This window comes from Brassica rapa, chromosome A06 (assembly GCF_000309985.2).
Source record: "Brassica rapa cultivar Chiifu-401-42 chromosome A06, CAAS_Brap_v3.01, whole genome shotgun sequence".
In the NCBI taxonomy this organism is placed as follows: Eukaryota; Viridiplantae; Streptophyta; class Magnoliopsida; order Brassicales; family Brassicaceae; genus Brassica; species Brassica rapa.
The window spans coordinates 12,712,194-12,731,512 of record NC_024800.2 but is presented as its reverse complement, the minus strand read 5'-3'; the positions used below and the strand labels follow the sequence as shown (position 1 = coordinate 12,731,512).

The 19,319-nt window shown below is 34.4% G+C and overlaps 1 protein-coding gene across 2 annotated transcripts; it reads left to right on the top strand.

Moving 5' to 3' along the window:
• The first annotated feature begins 9,878 nt into the window (after positions 1-9,878).
• LOC103873652 (puromycin-sensitive aminopeptidase) lies at positions 9,879-16,295 on the top strand. Of its 2 annotated transcripts, none has more exons than XM_009152054.3 (32): positions 9,879-10,059; positions 10,513-10,578; positions 10,740-10,819; positions 10,900-10,975; positions 11,091-11,167; positions 11,349-11,465; positions 11,551-11,625; positions 11,713-11,820; positions 11,894-12,106; positions 12,185-12,246; positions 12,321-12,348; positions 12,426-12,512; positions 12,603-12,628; positions 12,789-12,852; positions 12,936-13,016; positions 13,098-13,145; positions 13,240-13,258; positions 13,398-13,402; positions 13,511-13,522; positions 13,601-13,657; positions 13,752-13,861; positions 13,944-14,024; positions 14,118-14,286; positions 14,390-14,538; positions 14,612-14,750; positions 14,815-14,961; positions 15,031-15,112; positions 15,213-15,388; positions 15,463-15,573; positions 15,645-15,761; positions 15,850-15,921; positions 16,040-16,295. In XM_009152054.3, the coding sequence occupies exons 3-32, from the start codon at positions 10,757-10,759 to the stop codon at positions 16,118-16,120; spliced, it is 2,652 nt and encodes an 883-aa protein (XP_009150302.2). In that variant the 5' UTR covers positions 9,879-10,059; positions 10,513-10,578; positions 10,740-10,756; the 3' UTR covers positions 16,121-16,295. The 2 variants fall into 2 exon arrangements, with proteins under 2 accessions (XP_009150302.2, XP_033128014.1); XM_033272123.1 differs by having other exon boundaries at positions 9,915-10,059; positions 10,657-10,819.
• Positions 16,296-19,319: the final 3,024 nt, after the last annotated feature.

Sequence of the window (19,319 nt, the reverse complement as noted above, 5' to 3'; positions counted from 1 at the left end):
GTTTTTGTAATTTTTTTCTAATATAATTTTGATAACATTATAATAAATAAGTTTATATCTTATTTGGTGTCGGACTTCTGTAAATTAATATACAGTTATGGATGAATTGTTTGCTAATTAAATACAAAGAATAATAGTGTACGAACCAAAAGGTCTATTGAAAAAATAATTTTTAAAACATAGAAGGAAAAAAATAGAAGCGGCATTTATACATGAACATCACTTTTAGAATTTTTGGAGAAACAAATGCATATTCTAATTTCTTGAAAATTTTAATATAAAACTTTACCCCAAGTTTGATATCATTTTTTAAATTTATCTTTAAAAGATAACTATTTTCTTTAATATTTTAAATTTAAAAGCTAAAATTGACATTATCATTTATAAATGTTTGATGGAGACAAACAACATTTGTGACGGGGACATTTGCTGGAAACTAACTCCTCCTTTGCTCCTGGGAGTTAGACGGACATTGTTTTTTTCTTGATATGCTTATGGCAGAAAAGATACAGCCAATGCCTTAGAGGACTTGGTAGGAAGATCAGGTCCATTTACTTAGCTCATCATCACTTTTTTCTTCTGACCATACTTCTTCATTCTACTGAGATATGAATTGCCTTTGTTGAAAGTTTTAGCACTATCTTGCTTGTCTCCTTATAGTTGAAGAGAAGCAATGTTCTTAACTTTGCACATTAACTCAAGCTGTTCAAGCCCGATTTCAAAAGCAAGCACCGGCTGGAGTCGCATAATATTTTGTTTTTTCAACTCCCAAGGACAGCAGCTAGGGAATATAAAGACTTTGTACTCCGCATAAATAACCAGATAATGCATATCACAGACGCATAATTAGCGTGAATTACCTTGCTTGCACGGTCACACCCTATATCCATGGAAAAAATTGGTAGCCTAGGATAGAAAATAAAAGAGCATTCATTAATCAGTAAGAAGATATATGTCACATAAACACCTTGATTCAACATTCAACAGCCGCAAAGTAAACTTACCAAAAGAGAATGTCTGACTTCTGCGCCTTCTTTATTTCTTGCCCTTGCTGTTTTATTCCAGCCGTGGGTGTAGTGGAATCTCTGTGAGGCATTGACACCAGTGCAGCTTTCTGCATTAATGTAATGGAATGTACCAAATAGTAGAGAAGCGCGACTGTTGCATTGACACCAGTGCAGCTTTTTGCATAAATGTAATAGAATGTACCAAATAGGAGGCTGGCTTCTAATTTTCTTTTCATCGCAACTCTAATTCCTTAATCTTCAGTCTTCTATTTTTGTTGGTGTACCTCATATTGTTGCTTTGGCATTTAAATCACTCTGAAAAAAACTTCGCAGACCAGAGAGAGGGATGCGAAACGAACCCATTAATGGAGGTTTAAGAGGGGTTTGAGTCTTATATCGAGATTCCCCTTCTAGAGATATTTGGCGTTGATACTCAGGTGACGTCAAGGCGTATGCGATCATACTTGTGAGTTCATCATCATACACCGGAACAACAATATCATTGATGCTTACGGGAAGAAGTAGCCTTCGTCCACCTTGAAGCTCTGCCTCTCTAAAAGATGAAATATAGACAGGGCTATGCTCTCCAAATGTATCGAGCTTCTGAGAGCTAAGGAGAAAATTCTTGTTGATGGAGCGGTAGAAATTGAGGAATGGCACACCTAACCAGCTTACAGAATATTCTGAGCTCTCATAATCTTTACTCGGTAGAGCAGGTGAAACTGGATACGCCACCTTGAATTCGTTTTGCTGTTCTGGGAGATCTATTGGAGGGAAAGTTGAAAAGTTTGAAGGAGGAAGCAAGATCTTAGTATTGGTTGGAATCTCCCCTGATGTCTGACGCTCGCCTATCCATGCTGCATCAAGAGTAGCTGATAGATTTTTCATAACTATCTCGCCATCTGACTGTGTCCTGCGAACATCGAGTTTACTTTCTAGAGGTTCAGAACTATCAGGTAAGGTCTTGCTGGGAGAGACTTCTCCACCATCTTCCTTTTCCGGATTCAAATCTAAATTCGTATCCGCTTCCTTCTGAACCTTAGTGTCATCAGTAGAACCACCATCAGGATTCTGATCAACCTCTGAGCCAGAAAGAAGAGAGTTAGTCCCAGCATTCATCTCGGGGAGGGTCTGGCTCTTAGCCAAGGGTACTTTCTCATTTTCATCACTACTCTCAATCTTAGATAAACTTGATGCATTAATCAAGCGGTGATCCCACATATATGACTGAGAAATGAGCTGCCTGCGAAGCCGGTACAGCTCAAGAATATCCACTTGAGGTTGGCCTTCCTTCACCTCCCTTTGCAATATCATCTTTTGAATATTATCCTGAAAGAAATGTCAGAACGTTACAAAACAAAACCACTGGTCTTAAAATAATAATTGTAGTATATTGGTTTTAAGAGAATCAATTTGATCTTTAATACATAAATTATTACCTCAAACTCTGCTTTCTCTCTCTGCAGCAGTTTCGACGCATAAAACCTTTTGCTGCAATTTGACTAATAGCATTTAATAATTCAGAAAACAGAAGCTCCGCTCTCTCTACCACCTGAATAATAAAAATGAAGAGAAGTCAGTTAAAATGTGTGAGATTTCAAAACTGCATCCCAGTAAAATCACAGATATCTAACCTCATCTGTCTCTCTCTGTATCCAGTCCTGATTATCATAGTTGAAACTAAGAACTGATGGTGGAAGGTAGACAGAATTCACATCTATAGTAGCGTAACGGAAGCAAGCAACCATGTTCCCAAATCTGCATGGACACAACTTGTTAGAGCAAAGGAAACATATAGAATTTTTAATCAGACACGTTTCAACAATTTAGCCAAGAGAAAGTACCCGTAGAAGCGAAGACAGTCTCTATGGAGAGAATGGCCACAACATGCTACTCTACTGGCAGCTGCGTGATTTGAGAAACTGAGCTCCAGAAACTTCCCAAAAGATAATCCCCATGCAGCATCAGACATCACCACTCGTAGAGTCGCAGGAGGAAAACTGTCAGGTCGAGGGCATCTCAGGCATCTATGCCACATCCAAATTTTCCCCTCCTTTTCACCAGGTAAGAGATAATCTTGAAGCTTCTTGACAGATATCGTAAGGCTGCCTTGTCGATGAGTGTAACAGTGAACGTGAGCTTCTGATGGCATCTCACATGAACGACACCTGTATCCCTGCGATTCGAGCATATATTTGGGTTACCATATTATTATGTAAGCTGAAATAGAGAAGTCAAACTGTAAAACTTACCTGATCGAACAAATGATCTCTCAAGAACAGTCCCAAGGATTTATTGAAACTACCATAGTATTTTATCCGGAAGAGATGAGACCTCTCACACACCGTTCCTTTCCACACTGATCTGGACGATAGAGAAACCAAGATGCTCTGGTGATCAGAGGGTGCCGGAGGAAACTCCTCTTTTTGAGATTGTGGTTCCTTTGGAGTCTCACAGTTTTGTTGTTGGATGGCCGTAACCTCTGAACCGTTGTCCTGGTTTTACATGACTCCGACTAATCACTCTGAAATCTTACGTCGCAGACAAAGGTGTTGTAGAAGAGAATCAAGAGACATGAATCGTATACGATGAAATTGAAGATGAAGTGTCGGCGATCCTTTTCACCGAAGATGGACCAGGAGCTGGGTTTGACTGGGAGTGGGCCACTTCGATTAGGTTAAGCCCAATTGTAACTGGACGCCTTGTGACGTGGCAAAAACGTAATGTCTGATAGGCTGAATATTTTTGACTACGTGGATGGCTTGGCTGATGAGTATATCTTCCTTTTAGTATAGGTTAGATTTTAGGATCGCTGGAACTAGTGGAGGGGGCATCAATTTCTTTTATTGCGTGAATAATTGAGTCTCTGTGGATTCGATCCCTAGGTTTTACATCGCACTCTGAAATTGCAGAGTAGTTCAAAGGGTAAACTTGAGCATATCAACTTTCTCTTCAAATCTAAAATAAAGCTTACCCTAAATAGTGGCTTAAGAATAAAACATAGCCTAAATAGTGTATCAACTTTCTCTCCAAATATAAAATAAAGCTTACCCTAAATAGTGGCTTAAGAAAACATAATATGTGTCTAAAATGACTTGGACACTTTTGTAAATAGTAAAAACTTCTGGGCAAAATTTGCAAATCTTGAAACTTCATTTATCACGAGTCGGTTTCCTTGATCAATGGGTGTTGACCGAAACCACGGGTGGTGTCGATCCTCAATATTCGACTCTGACTTTAGCTTTTCAGCTCCAATTCTCTTGATGCTTTAGATAGCTCCAGAATCTTTAAAGTACTCAAAATCATACTTAAACCTGCAATGACTCTAAAACAGACTTGAAACATAATATAAAACTCTTAATAAGAACTTATACCTTGGTCAACCCATAAGACAATGATATATCCCTGAACAATACCCACATCGTGGATCAGACTTCCAATTTAAACTGGAACTCGCTTGTATGAACCCTGAAATTTTCTCCAAACCTAAAGATGTTCAACATGAGAGTGCTTAAAAAATCGCAACATGTGGGGTAACAAATTCATATTCGGATATCATCAGTTACTCTTACTTGATGGCGATGTGACTATCGAATCTATTCACCATCTACTCTTTCTCTGTCCCTTTACGAAAGAGGTTTGGAGTTTCTACCTTTGAAGGATGAGAATGAAACATGGCATTTTCTTTATGTGGCAGCATAACTCTTTAAACTTCTCCATTCTACAACACTTTCTCCCTTGGGCATCAAATCATGAGTCCTAATCACTGGAACCTATGGCCATCGAAAATCTTCAATAACATGTTCTAGTCAGCTTTTCAAACGATCATTTGAGCTAACCCAAGACGATCGAAAGTGGCAATCTGCCCAAATTTTAGCATCTCTTCAGTAAAAGGTTGCTCTAACTCTTTTATATAACCCTTTTTCACATGTGGAGTGTCAGGTGGATCTTCAGTCAGCGGGTATGGGTTGGATCTTCATGATCAACCCAATTTAACGACTATCTTTTAATGTTCAATTGTTTGTCCCATATGCACTGGTGGTAGAAGGACTTACCATCAAAATTCAACTCAATCATTTGACTCTATCCAGCTTATCCAAGAAATTAATTCCAAATTGTTTCCCCTGGAGCTCTTTGGAATCGTCTCAGACCTTTCTATATTTTCTTCATTTTTATATCTATCTCTTTCCGGTTTATTCTTATGATTATAAACTTGTATGATGCATAAAACTCTTTAATTTAGATAAGAATATGGTTATAAATGAAATTTAGTTGTAACTACTTATCGACTAACCACTCTTGTGGTTTAATTTATTGTAGTGGCCCGACCGCCCACGGCTAATGGATCTTCCATGCCTGTATCACTCGATTTGTGGGCCCCATTTCTTTCGATGGGTGGTGCATTAATTTATCAACGAGTGGTGCAATCACCACATGATATTTTTCCATGCTTTGTTCTCACTCACACGATACCACGAATAACTTTCGGATATGTCATCCATTCATCTACTACTTCAAATCAAGCACGCTTAAATCTGGAATTCTTTTTGGATGTGTTACCAATAAAATAAGTGCACTTTAGAGAAATAAGTAGTCAAATAAATTCTTTTAAAACTTTTTCATATACCACAAACTGGAATATTACACTTATCATCTTGATCGTCTGCATTTAGATCGTGTGAGATAATGCTAAACTATGTGGAGAAGAGAAACATTGAGAATAAAGCAATCAAAATGAAAAACAATATAATCCAAACAGTAATCAGATAACATGCAGTATCATGGATGTTTACACATATTGACTGTTTAGTTTCAGATCATTTTGATTTCAAAGATCTCGAACGGAGCACACTAGTCTAAATTTTTAATGTAAACTAGATTTTGATTTGCGCTTTAAAAGGGCGGAATATTTTACGTTGTGAAATCTAGTAAAAAATGTATCAGATGTTTTGTTAGGGAAATTAAAATAGGCAAACCCATCTTATATAATCCCCCTTTTGATCGATCTCTATTGAATCTCGAACCCATTTAAACCAAAAATCCAATTTTTTTTTATAGATTATATTAGTTTTAAATTTTTATTTATATAAGATATTTTTGACAACAATAACTAAAAACTATGTAGAAGCAACCGCTGATTTAAATAACCAAACCGGAGGTACGAAATCAACATATAACAAAGTAGAAAAGAAAACTCCGAGCACCACATGCAAATTTATCCACCATTGTGTAATGAAGTACTGATAATAGAAAGCAAACAATGATAATGATATGTATAGTCAAGTGTAGGTAACTTAATATATACATAAAGGATGCTTGTTTTCAATTTTACATACATAAAATCTTATTTATACATCATTAATGGTAAATATTTTTAACACTAACCATATTTTCAAACGTGGTTTTTCGAACAAATAATGTTATGGTCAACATGTATGGTATTCTTCTTCCATTTCTGCAGATAACTTCATGATTTTTAAAGTTATATACTTGTTTCTCCTACTTCATAAAGCTTTGTAGTATATGTTTTAAATTATTTTTCACAAATACAAAAGTATATAACAAAATAAAATTGCACCTTCTATTCATAAATTTAAATAAAAAACTAAACTATGCAGTTATAACAAAAATTAAAATGAAAACTTTAATAAAATATTCTGATTTAAATTTCAATTATCCTAACTAAAACATTATAAGGTTGGGTCATAATTCTTTCTAATTCCATAATTTTGGCACCCCTTAAAAACAAATAAACTAAATTTTCTAGATTCACGAAACATATAAAAAATTTGGAATTATAATTTCTATTAAATAAAGTTGTTATATAAAAATTATCATGTGTTGTTATTGTTTATTTCTAGAGCTTGACCTATGACCATTTGAATATTTGTTTTTAATATAAAGATGTTTTTGTGCTAAATTAGTATAATATATATTTGTAAATTTAAATGTATTAACTAATTGTTAATATAACATTTTAATACATAAAAATTATTTATTTCTTTGAATAATTATATTTTGTTATTTTAATCATTTATTAATTTGACATACATATATATGAAAACATTATACCAATAATTTATGAATATATGAAATTATATTTTATTTCTATATTATATAAATGGATTATGATATGTGGTCTCTTACTTTATTATTTATTACTAATAAATATTGAAAAATATTTAATATTTTAATACAAAATATATAGGAAACCTATAGAGAAATCTACTTTGGTTAAGATTCGATAAATGAAATCTATTATTTAAATTATGAAAGACATTATATGATTAAATCTAATATTTAAATTAGAAAAAAACAAGCATATTTAAATATAGGTTCAATAAATATGGCAATGGCATTCTAGTTTAAATAAATGGTAAAACTAAGGGGCATTTCTATTTTGTATTTCTCTTTTAATAATATAGATAGGAAGACAATAGAATGTTGCAAAGTCAGTGTATAACAATTATAATAATGTCTAGTCGTTAGCTTAATGGTAAAGAAAGAAATGATATAACTGAACCAGTTTACACGTGACGAAAATACCCTTAATGAAGACCAAAACTTTCACTAAAATACAGTGGCACCAAAATAATATTCCAAGGTAGTGTAAAGGAAATCTGAAAACAAGGATCATGTTTTAATTGTATAGACTAGGTGACCGGTCCGCATCCTGTGCGGGCATAAGAAAATTCAAAACGTTTAAAACGTTTCAGTTAAAAATGACGTTCACAAATTAAAAAAAGATCTAGATGTATGGAACTCCTCAATGGGTCTGGAACGTAAGAAGCTGGAGACGTACCTTGCTTTGAACTCCTCAATAAATTCAAGTGTTGGGTTGAGCAAAATATGAGTTGAATTATACCCGCTAGATATGGAGTAAGCACCTACAAATTATTTTGATCTTATTTATATGTTATGCGAGTAATAATTTGACACAAATATAAACAACATTATATACCTTTCCACTCTTTAACAGAACAGAACCTGATAACACAAATAATCATCGTGGACATGTTACTCATACTGTAATCGTATACTTGTTTAGCATAACAACCCCACATAGTACACATCACATTACTGTATAATATAAACTTAAGTTAAAATACAGATTATAGATGTTTAGCTAGCAAATTAAGGAAAAGATAAACGACTTAATCTTACTTTGGGTCACGCAACTCAATCAAGAGCCTCATGTTATCCTTTCCTTTTATTATTTTGTTTTCCAGAGACCCGAAGTTAACTATTTGGCCCCACATCTACATAACAAAAACAAGCGTCAAATCAGGAACAAGTATAACAAAAGTGACAGACTCTCTAACTGTGTAAGAAACTGACTCACCAACCAAATAGCTATGATCAAGATTTCGCACCATTGCCATTGTTCTTGTAAGAGCAGAATGTTTGTATTTTAAGACCTTAGGTGTCTCCTATATATATAAAGTCGATTTATTTCTCATATTAATGACCCCCAATAAATAATGAAATCGTTTAAAAAAAGATATAAATGTGTATTGTCAAAAAGTGATTTGCATATGATATGATTTTAACTTGCGCAAGTAATGTAATAAATATGATATCAACCGGCGCAAGTTTACCGTGTGAATAATAAGGAAAGTTATTAATATTTGTATTAGTTTACAATCTTGCGCAAGTTTAAACTAAATATCTAATTAATATCCCCCTAGCTATATATATGGGCTTAACTAAATCGACAATAATTTTGGGCTTTTCTAAATAGGCTAAAGACATATTTTCTCTCCTAAGATAATTAAAGCTAATTAAGAAGATAGGACCCAAATATTACCTCATTCTCAGCTTCATCTCAGCTAGTGAAAATGTGGGAACCAAAGCTACATACAGAATCTTCAAGCGCATGGCTATTTATAACCAGTGCAAAGAATATAAAGGGACCTGCAATTAGGTTTGCAACAGACTGACTAAATAAGTAATGTGAAGCTCTTAATCTTGCTAATGAAACCGAAAACCAAACTTGAAAATCTCAGTAATTTCTCACATCCTGAATCACAAACCAATCTATCACTGTCTAAATGCTTGTTGAGTTAAGTAAGGAGAATAAAATCTTACATTCCTTCTTCAGAGGTTCACATCAGGAGACAGTCCGCGAAAATACTTATCTTCACGTGGCAATTAGTTCGATGCTCAAGCTGAATGTTAAACCAGTTTAAGAGAATCAATAACTCAACAACAAGAAACATATAGGTAGAAAAACTTCAAAAGTTAATAATACCTGGTCAACGAAGTTGTTTAACGATTATATATGTAGTTTCTTCAATCTTTCGATCTCTGCAGGTTAATCACTCAATTAGATACAAAGTATCAAAATGTTAATAAGCAGATCGTAGTTTCTATCTTACAAATTAAATCGGTTCGAGAGTAAATCTCAATTCAATCTCAGCTAACGATAATCGCTATCGAATCCAATAAGAGAAACCAAAAACTCTGTATATTAACAGAGTATCGACAAACTTCACCTCGTCGATCTGATCGATGGTGGAGAGAAGGAACCTCATCTGCTCGTTGCTTCTTGCCGCCATTGATCTGATTGAGTCTTCAGAGTGTCGAGAAGCAAACTCATCTGCTCTGACCGTCTTCATCGGTTTTAAACTTATCTGATGCGCGATTAAATAAAAAAAAAAGAAGAAGAAAATTCAAAAAAATACGACGGCGTTTTCCACTTCTCGTACGCGAGTGAATAAAACAAAAAGAAAAAGAAAATTCTAAAAAATCAACCAATAGAATTATAAGAATTTTCCTGAGAAGCTTTATGTGATTGACACGTCAGTAGAAATCACTAAAGTGACTTCTCTTTTAATATATAGGGGATGATAAGTGTAATTTTCAAAAACAAATTAAATCAATGTATTTTTCAAATTTGAAAACATAAATAGAGTATTTTCCCAATTATCCCTTTCTGTTATTCATTTTTTTTTAATATTTTCTATTGGTTTATATATCAGCAGTAGACAGTGTTTATCTTCTTCTGATTGAATGAGTTGTGCCTCTTGTTTCATCTGATAATCGGATCTCGGTAATGATCTTCCGCCGATCAATTTTGCTAGATTTTTTGATCATCAGTCGAATCGCAAGATCAATCTTTTTTTTTTTCTCATTTAAAATGCTATCCGATTTTCATATATCTTTATAAAGTCCGTAGCCCTAACCTTTTAACTCTGTGGTTATCTCGTGATTCTCTGTAAGTTGAGAGAGTTTTCTAGGGTTTAATAGATTTGAATCTAGCTAGAGGTTTTTGGGAATTTGGGTGTTTTATTCTTCCTATGGCTCGATTGATAATTCCTTGTCGAAGTGTGACTGTGGCTAGGTTCAACCTTCTCCGTTTGCTCTCTTCAACCTTCTGAACAAGCTAGCTAAATGATTGAGCTTTGAATACTCGTATAGTTTTGATGATGAAGTTTGCTTTGGTTGTAACAAGTATATTATAAATTCCCCTTAATTTCTTCTCTAATTTTGTCATCTTTTGCAGGCTCCCAGTCCTCTTCCATTACGTAATTCACCAAAAAAGAGACTTGCTCCCTTCCTTACTTCCCAGGTTTCTGTTTCTTTCTTTTATTTCTTCAACTTCTACTTAAATCTAAATTGAGTATAATCTTCAATTTTGCATCATCAGGTTACTTGTTTGACCAAGAATCAGTTTCCATCACACTCTGTTAATGTAACTCTCTCTATTTTGTTCTGTTGCCACTGAATCAGTTCCGGATAAAGTTGAAATGGATGCACCTAAGGAAATATTTCTCAAGGACTACACCAAGCCTGATTACTACTTTGAAACTGTATGCTACCCCACCCTTCTTTAATCTCCAAATTAGTATAATCACTATCGTTCTCATGTTAAAGCTTTTTGTCTGTTTAGGTGGATCTTAGCTTCTCTCTAGGTGAAGAGAAAACAATTGTTAGCTCTTTAATCAAAGTTTCCCCTCGAGTTCAAGGTACCTTACTTGTTTAGTTTCTTTAAGCTCAACATTCAGCTTTGTTTTTACGTTTTTTTTTTTTGCATTCACTTCAATGTATTTTTTTTCTTTCACATCGCTTTCTGTTGCCCAGGATCCTCTGCTCCCTTGGTCCTGGATGGGCATGACTTGAAGCTACTTTCTGTCAAAGTTGAGGGCAAGCTTCTGAAGGTATCCACTTAATGCTTAAACCTGCAGATTTTTTTTTCTTCTTTTTTTGTATCTCTATGCTCACTCTGTTATTCTAAATATTACCAATTAGTTTTTTTTTGATACTAAAATCAACTCCCTATTATAAAAAATTAATAACTCACTTTTCTTTGCTTACCGGTCTGTCTTTAACTTTGACTAGGAAGGGGATTACCAGTTGGACTCTCGTCATCTCACTCTGCCTTCACTGCCGGCCAAGGAGTCCTTTGTTCTGGAAATTGATACTGAGATATACCCCCACAAGAATACTTCACTTGATGTAAACTTTTCTGCATATGTTCTTTTACTTTTTTTTTTTCTTCTGTTACCAGAATAATTTTAACCATTCCATGGTTATTCTGTAGGGGCTCTACAAGTCATCTGGGAACTTTTGCACACAATGTGAAGCAGAGGGTTTCCGGAAAATCACATTTTACCAGGTGGGTTGCCACTTCTATATAAGATGACTCTTGTTGGGATAGTACAGTTGATGTTCTTACATAGTGTTTTTAATATGCAATGATTAGGACCGTCCTGATATTATGGCGAAGTACACATGCCGTGTTGAAGCTGACAAGTCACTTTATCCTGTATTGTTGTCCAATGGAAACCTTATTTCCCAAGGAGACATAGAGGTTAGCAACGTAGTGACACCTTCTGTCTCACCTTTTTTCTTTGCTGAACGCATATCTCTTCGTTGAAATGTAGGGAGGTCGGCACTTTGCCTTATGGGAGGACCCATTCAAGAAGCCTTGCTATCTATTTGCTCTGGTGGCTGGACAGCTAGCCAGTAGAGATGATACATTTACCACACGCTCTGGTAGGGAGGTATCTCTGAAAATCTGGACTCCTGCAGAAGATCTACCGAAGACTGCTCATGCCATGTATTCTCTGAAGGCGGCCATGAAGTGGGATGAAGATGTAAGTACTTTCAAAAGTTTTTTAATATTGTATTTGCATGTATTGATCTGAATTTTTTGTGTTAACCTTTTCCTCTAGGTGTTTGGCCTTGAGTATGACCTGGATCTCTTCAACATTGTCGCCGTTCCAGATTTTAACATGTATGAACAAATAGTCTTTTACTTTTCTTATTGTCGAGAATAATCAAACTAATTGATTTCTGTTCGCTTTTCAGGGGAGCCATGGAAAACAAGAGTTTGAATGTAATTTGTTTTATAATAATAACGTATCTGTGTTGATATTCTATCTTCTTGATCATGTAAGTATGTCTACCTTGCAGATTTTTAATTCCAAGCTTGTCCTGGCATCTCCAGAAACTGCAACAGATGCAGATTATGCTGCAATTTTGGGAGTTATTGGTCATGAAGTATGTAATGCGCATTATTCTGTTTATGAAATCTTATACTGTGTACGGTTATTTTCTTAATAAATGTGTCTTTCATTGTTTTATGTGCAGTACTTCCACAATTGGACAGGTAACAGGTCAGCCTCATCTATCCTCTCTTTATTACAAATGATCGCTTCTTGTTGGTTGAATCTTCCAGTTTTTTGCTTATATGCTCGTCTGCACAATAACTTGCCTAAGATAGACATTGTTATTATGCGGCCTGGTATATGACTAAAACTCTATTTCTGATAATAGGGTGACATGCCGTGACTGGTTCCAACTCAGTCTAAAGGAAGGTCTTACTGTCTTCCGTGATCAGGTACACTTATTCTTCATAATTGTAAGTTGCGTATTGCAAAATTTTCTCTATCTAATCGTATTATGCTTCTCAAATTTTTAAAGGAGTTTTCATCTGACATGGGAAGCCGTACTGTAAAGCGCATTGCTGATGTTTCAAAGCTCAGGATCTATCAATTCCCGCAGGTACGTAGTCTTATCCTTTAGGCCACTACATGGTTTGTTCATTTTTTTTAATAGCCAAATCCTTTGTTGTTTGATTTCCAGGATGCTGGTCCTATGGCACATCCTGTTCGCCCACATTCATACATCAAGGTTAGAGATTCTTGTTACTTATCTTGCCATAAAATTATGATGTAGATGTTACGTTCGGTGTTGATAAACATGGCTCTTTATCTTTCTCTGACAGATGGACAACTTCTACACAGGCAAGTTTCTGTTTGCTAAGAAGACTGGGATTGATTTCATTTGGTTGCTCTCAGTATTGTGTTCCAATCTAACGTGCTAGTGTTTTTGTAACTGTTCTAAACTTGGATTATGTGTCTGGCCATCACCCTGCTCACTCAGTGACGGTACGGATCTAAGAATTTTATTTTCATATGCAGTTTCATTTCGTGTCAGTCCCTTATATGTTAATTCTGATAATATGATTTGTTTTCTTTTTTTTGTTGTCGTTTCAGGTTTATGAAAAGGTTTGGCTCTTCGATAATAATGTTGCTGTTATATGCAGTAAGCAAGAAACCTTAGCTGACTGTATAATGTTTTCTTAGGGAGCTGAGGTTGTGAGGATGTACAAAACTCTACTCGGAAGTGAGGGTTTCCGAAAGGTTGCTTTCCAATACTCTTTTTTTTTGTGTGAATCCAGTAGCTAGGTCTTTATTGCGTGCTCTTTCCGCTCACCTCTGTGTGAATTTATTGCAGGGTATTGATCTCTATTTCCAAAGACATGATGAGCAAGCTGTGACCTGTGAAGACTTCTTTGCTGCTATGCGTGATGCCAACAGTGCAGATTTTGCTAATTTTTTGCAATGGTAAGCCATACTTGTATTGTGTAATGTCTCGTGAAGGTTCTTGTTTTCATACTAGTAAGGATGTACAATGTTTATATTTTAGGTACTCACAAGCTGGAACTCCAGTCGTCAAAGTGGCATCCTCTTACAATGCTGAAGCTCGTACCTTCTCTTTGAAATTCAGGTTCTATTCTTATCGTACTATTTCTACACTGAACCGTCTACTGAATTTGTTGTTGATACATTGAGTTGCTTTGTAATTTATAATTTTTTCCAGTCAGGAGATACCTCCGACTCCGGGCCAGCCCACAAAAGAAGCTACATTTATTCCAGTGGTTGTTGGTCTTCTGGACTCAAGTGGGAAAGACATTACACTCTCCTCTGTTTATCATGATGGTACACTGCAGACCATTTCTAGCAGCAGCACAATACTTCGAGTGACTAAGGTCAGTCGAGAATTCCTTAATACGTTTTGTAATGTATGTAGTATACGTTATATTGCCCTCCACTGTATTCCACATCCAGTGCTTATGTTTTGCTTACGTCCAGAAAGAAGAAGAGTTTGTGTTCTCTGATATAGCTGAAAGACCTGTTCCATCCCTATTTAGAGGATTCAGTGCGCCAGTTCGTGTTGAGACTGATCTCTCGGATGATGATCTGTTCTTCCTCCTAGCCCATGATTCAGATGAATTTAACCGGTAATGTGCCTTTCCACAACATATTTTAATTCTTTGTGCTCTTCGATCATTCATGTATTTCTGTATTTTTTAGGTGGGAGGCAGGTCAAGTTCTTGCAAGGAAGCTCATGCTGAACTTAGTTTCTGATTTCCAACAAAACAGACCATTGGTTTTAAACCCAAAATTCATTCAAGGTCTTGGCAGCGTGCTTTCTGACTCAACCTTGGACAAGGTATGTCTCTACATTCCCCACATAATCAAACAAGGATACGACTTTGTAATCTTCTATTGTGTAGGAATTTATTGCCAAGGCAATAACATTGCCTGGGGAGGGAGAGATTATGGACATGATGGCCGTGGCAGATCCTGATGCTGTTCATGCTGTTAGAAAGTTTGTTAGAAAGCAGCTTGCGTCTGAACTCAAAACTGAGCTTCTAAAGATAGTGTGTCTTCTTCTTTCTACATAGTGAATCTTTCGGGACCAAAGTTTTCAACTGTTGTTTTTTGTGCAGGTTGAGAACAATAGGAGCACAGAGGCTTATGTCTTTGACCACCCAAACATGGCGAGGCGTGCTTTGAAGAACACGGCTCTAGGTTTGCATTAACTAGTCTTTTTTTTTCTTTTGTTGAACAAAAAAAACGAGCTTCTCTTTCTTTGCTCAAGTTCTAACTTCATTATGTTTGCCTAATCCAGCTTATCTTGCATCTCTTGAGGACCCATCATATGTGGAACTTGCATTGAGTGAATACAAGTCGGCCACCAATTTGACCGACCAATTTGCTGCTTTAGCAGCTCTTGCCCAGATCCCGGGTAAAACCCGTGATAACGTCCTTACTGACTTCTATAACAAGTGGCAGGGCGATTACTTGGTATGGTTCTTAATATCTCACAAGTTACTTCCTTCTTGCCTCCATACTGAGATTTATCTGGCTTCTTTTTTCAGGTTGTTAATAAATGGTTCCTCCTTCAATCGTCATCCGACATTCCCGGCAATGTGGAGAATGTGACGAAGCTTTTGGATCACCCAGCTTTTGATCTGCGCAATCCAAACAAGGCAAGTGAATTCTCAATCAATTTTGCAACTTTCTTTCTCAGATCCATGCCTTACAAACAACGATCATTCAGGTTTACTCGCTTATTGGAGGATTCTGCGGTTCTCCAGTGAACTTCCATGCCAAAGATGGATCAGGTTACAAGTTCTTGGGTGACATTGTTGTCCAGTTAGACAAAATCAATCCTCAGGTTTGGCTCCCAAAACTAAACCTGTGTGTTATCTTTTGTTGACAATAAACAAACCTTTACGACTTGCTATTCTTGTGTCCGAGTCTAGGTTGCTTCTCGTATGGTATCTGCCTTTTCGAGGTGGAAGCGCTACGATGAAACCCGACAAGCTCTGGCCAAGGTAACTGCAAAAAACAGTCTTGTTTCTTTTCTCAAATACGCAACAAACCATATTAGCTTTTGTTGGGTTTATAATCTATAAGAGAAAAATGTTTAGATGAAGCTGTTGTGGTTTGCAGGCACAGTTGGAGATGATAATGTCAGCTAATGGATTATCTGAAAATGTCTTTGAGATTGCCTCTAAGAGTTTGGCTGCTTGAGAGAAATCAAGAATCAATATCCTTTTAGAAGACATATATAAACGAACCCTAAACTTTTGTGTTTCTTTCTATGTTATGAACTTCATTTCCAACGATATTTCTGTTTCATATTAAGGTAAGTTCATTAGTTTTAATAACAAAGATTCCCTATTAAAATTTAATCACATGGAAAGAATGTACTATAGCAGCAGAATGGAACTTTACGCATCTTTTGCCTTATTCCTAAAATAGTTAAGCCTACCATGATGGCTGATGTCTGACCAATTAGTCTTTGTACAGCAGATTGAGTATACATAAAGTATTCTATAGAGATTGTATTCCATATTCTTACAAACCAATACTATAATAATTTATTATTTAAAGTACATAGCATAATGTTTAAATAATATAACTATTAGACAGTAAAATTGTATAAAGTAACTTATAATGCATCAAATATAGATATATACACAGCGCAATTGCGTGAGATGAATGTTATATATAAAACTAATTTTTATCTATTATTATTTATCTGTATTTATTTACGTATTATGTATATGATTAGAGTAAATGCATAAATCAAAACAATACATCTTGTTATTTACGATATTTTTTTGGTAAATAAATCAAAACAATCATTTTATTTATTTTATAAGGTATATAACTAATTTTCAATGACATAAAAATAAATATTATATTTTAATATAAATATTTATTATTGAGAATTCATACTCATATGATAAACACAAAATTTCTAATGACGACTTGTTGAATGCAAATTTCAAAATTAAAATACTAAGGTTTCAATACTTTTTCAATACAAATTTAGAAATTATCATATTTAATTATTTTTTCTATGTTATATGTTTAATTTTAAACTATATATATATATATATTTTTTTGAAACACAAACTATATATATATATATAAATGTCTAGTAAATAAGACTTCATATTCATATGATTTATGATCATTTGTATCTTGTTATTACCAAAAAAAGTTAAATCATTGATCACAAAAATTTAGTGTGAGGCATTTAACGTTTTTAGTAATTTATAGTCGTTTTAAAAATTCAAAATATAACATATTACAAAAATTTTATTTTTATTATTATATGATTAATGTGGTTGTTTAATATCTTTTAATAATATAAAATAAAAAAAGAGTTAAAATACAAAATTATTATCAAATATTTATTTTTCATAATCATTGTTTGTCATATATACGTTAATCATATTAGACAATTTTGTAGCTTTTATTTAAGAAAAGTGCGAGAATATTCTTTTGTGTACTATTTATCAATTTTATAGTTAGTTTAATAAAACATATAATCTAAATTAAGATGGACCAATCTATTTATCAAGAATTCTGAATTTTATTCTCATGATGACATGTGGCTATAAAACAATGTTGTAATGTTTCTCAATTAATATATAAGAGATATTATTCAAATGAAATGGAGAGTATAGTTTGCATAGAAATTAGATTATTATCATTCACAAAACAAAAAGAAATTATTAGTTACTATCAATAGAAGTAATATTAGCTTGTTTAGTTTAAATAATTAATATCTATATGATGACAAAAAATACCTATATTAAAATTAGGGCTTTTTGCAGAATTGACCTACAACTTAAAATCAAATACAAAACTAACCTCTTTTTTTTTTGGAAATTGGTTTTGCTCTATTCACCCCACAAGTTCATATAATTCACGAAAATGCCATCATTTTTTTTCTTTTCGAAAATGACATTTTTACTCTCTCACCCTCATCATCTTCTGGTAATTACAAGATTGACATTGTCATCAATACCCTAACCACCATGAACAACCAATTTGAAGCTCTTAATGCTCCCAAAATCGAGTTACCCTTCTTCTTTTTACATTCTTATGAACTAAACACAACATATCTCTCACTTTCTCTCCACATTGAGAAAAAAAACCCAAGATTTTGATTTTACATTTTTTATGGTTCATAAAGTCATAGAAGCTAACGATTATGGGTGGGTCACTTTCGTTTGAGATTCTGTGGGTTTCGAGAAGCCTTATGTGTGCTAAGGAAGTTATCTCACCAATTTAAGGTATGAAATCAAATTTTTTTCGAGATCTGTTCGTCAGACGACTTACATGGGAAGTCGTCTGGCAGTAGACGATTTACTTGGAAGTCGTCTGGTCAACGCAGAAGTTATTTTTGCAATTGACTTTGAAATATGTTTTCTGAGACGACTGAAAATTAAGTCGTCTGATTTTATTTGGTTACAAAAAAATCTCCAAAGAACCTTGACGACTTACATTTCAATGGTCATAGGTTAGTTTTGCATTTGACTGGATTATTTCAGAAGTTTGACTTTCCTGGACGACTTACATTTCTGTCGTCTGGTGAAAATTGAAATATCAATATTTTATTAACACTAAACGACTTACAATTAAGTCGTTATAGGTTAGTTTTGCAACTGAAAAAAAACTTTAATATTTAATTATACCCAGACGACTTACAATTCAGTCATCCGCCCAACGACTTACATGTAAGTCATCCATGATTTTATTCTGAGATTCTGGTCAAACCTCGTAAATGACGGACGACTGAATTGTAAGTCGTCTATATATAATTAAATATTGAAGTTTTTTTTTTCAATTGCAAAACTAACCTATGACGACTTAATTGTAAGTCGTCTAGTTTAAAAAAAATATTGATATATTAATTTTCACGAGACGACTGAAATGTAAGTCGTCCAAGAAAGTCAAACTTCTGAAATAATCCAGTCAAATGCAAAACTAACCTATGACGACTGAAATATAAGTCGTCTAGCTTTTTTGGAGTTTTTTTTTAACCAAACAAAAGTAGACGACTTATTTTTCAGTCGTCTCAAATAACAGATTTCAAAGTCAATTGCAAAAATAACCTCTGCGTTGACCAAACGACTTATATTTTAGTCATCTGGAATACTTATATTGAAGTCGTCCGCGTCGACCTAAATGGACGACTCTCTGGAAGTCTACTAGATGACCTTCGTAGATGTCGTCTGCGTCAATGTTTAATAAACTTGCATTTTCTCTAAAACTATAAAGACTTTTTAACATTTTCTTGTTAATTCATGTTTATTAATGAATATTTGGGCTACTGAATGAAATTTATAACTTAATTGGTGATATTTATGAGGTTACCAACATTCGAGAGTGATCCGAGAAGAATTCAGTGGAAGTCCTCTCCGCTAGTTTT

What these genes read in the sequence shown, in the direction of transcription:
- LOC103873652 (XM_009152054.3), top strand. Translation starts at nt 10,757, where the DNA reads ATGGATGCACCTAAGGAAATATTTCTCAAGGACTACACCAAGCCTGAT. An exon ending in CACAATTGGACAGGTAACAG is followed by an intron (nt 12,629 to 12,788) that starts GTCAGCCTCATC and finishes TTCTGATAATAG; the next exon opens with GGTGACATGCCGTGACTGGT. An exon ending in ATCTGCGCAATCCAAACAAG is followed by an intron (nt 15,574 to 15,644) that starts GCAAGTGAATTC and finishes ACGATCATTCAG; the next exon opens with GTTTACTCGCTTATTGGAGG.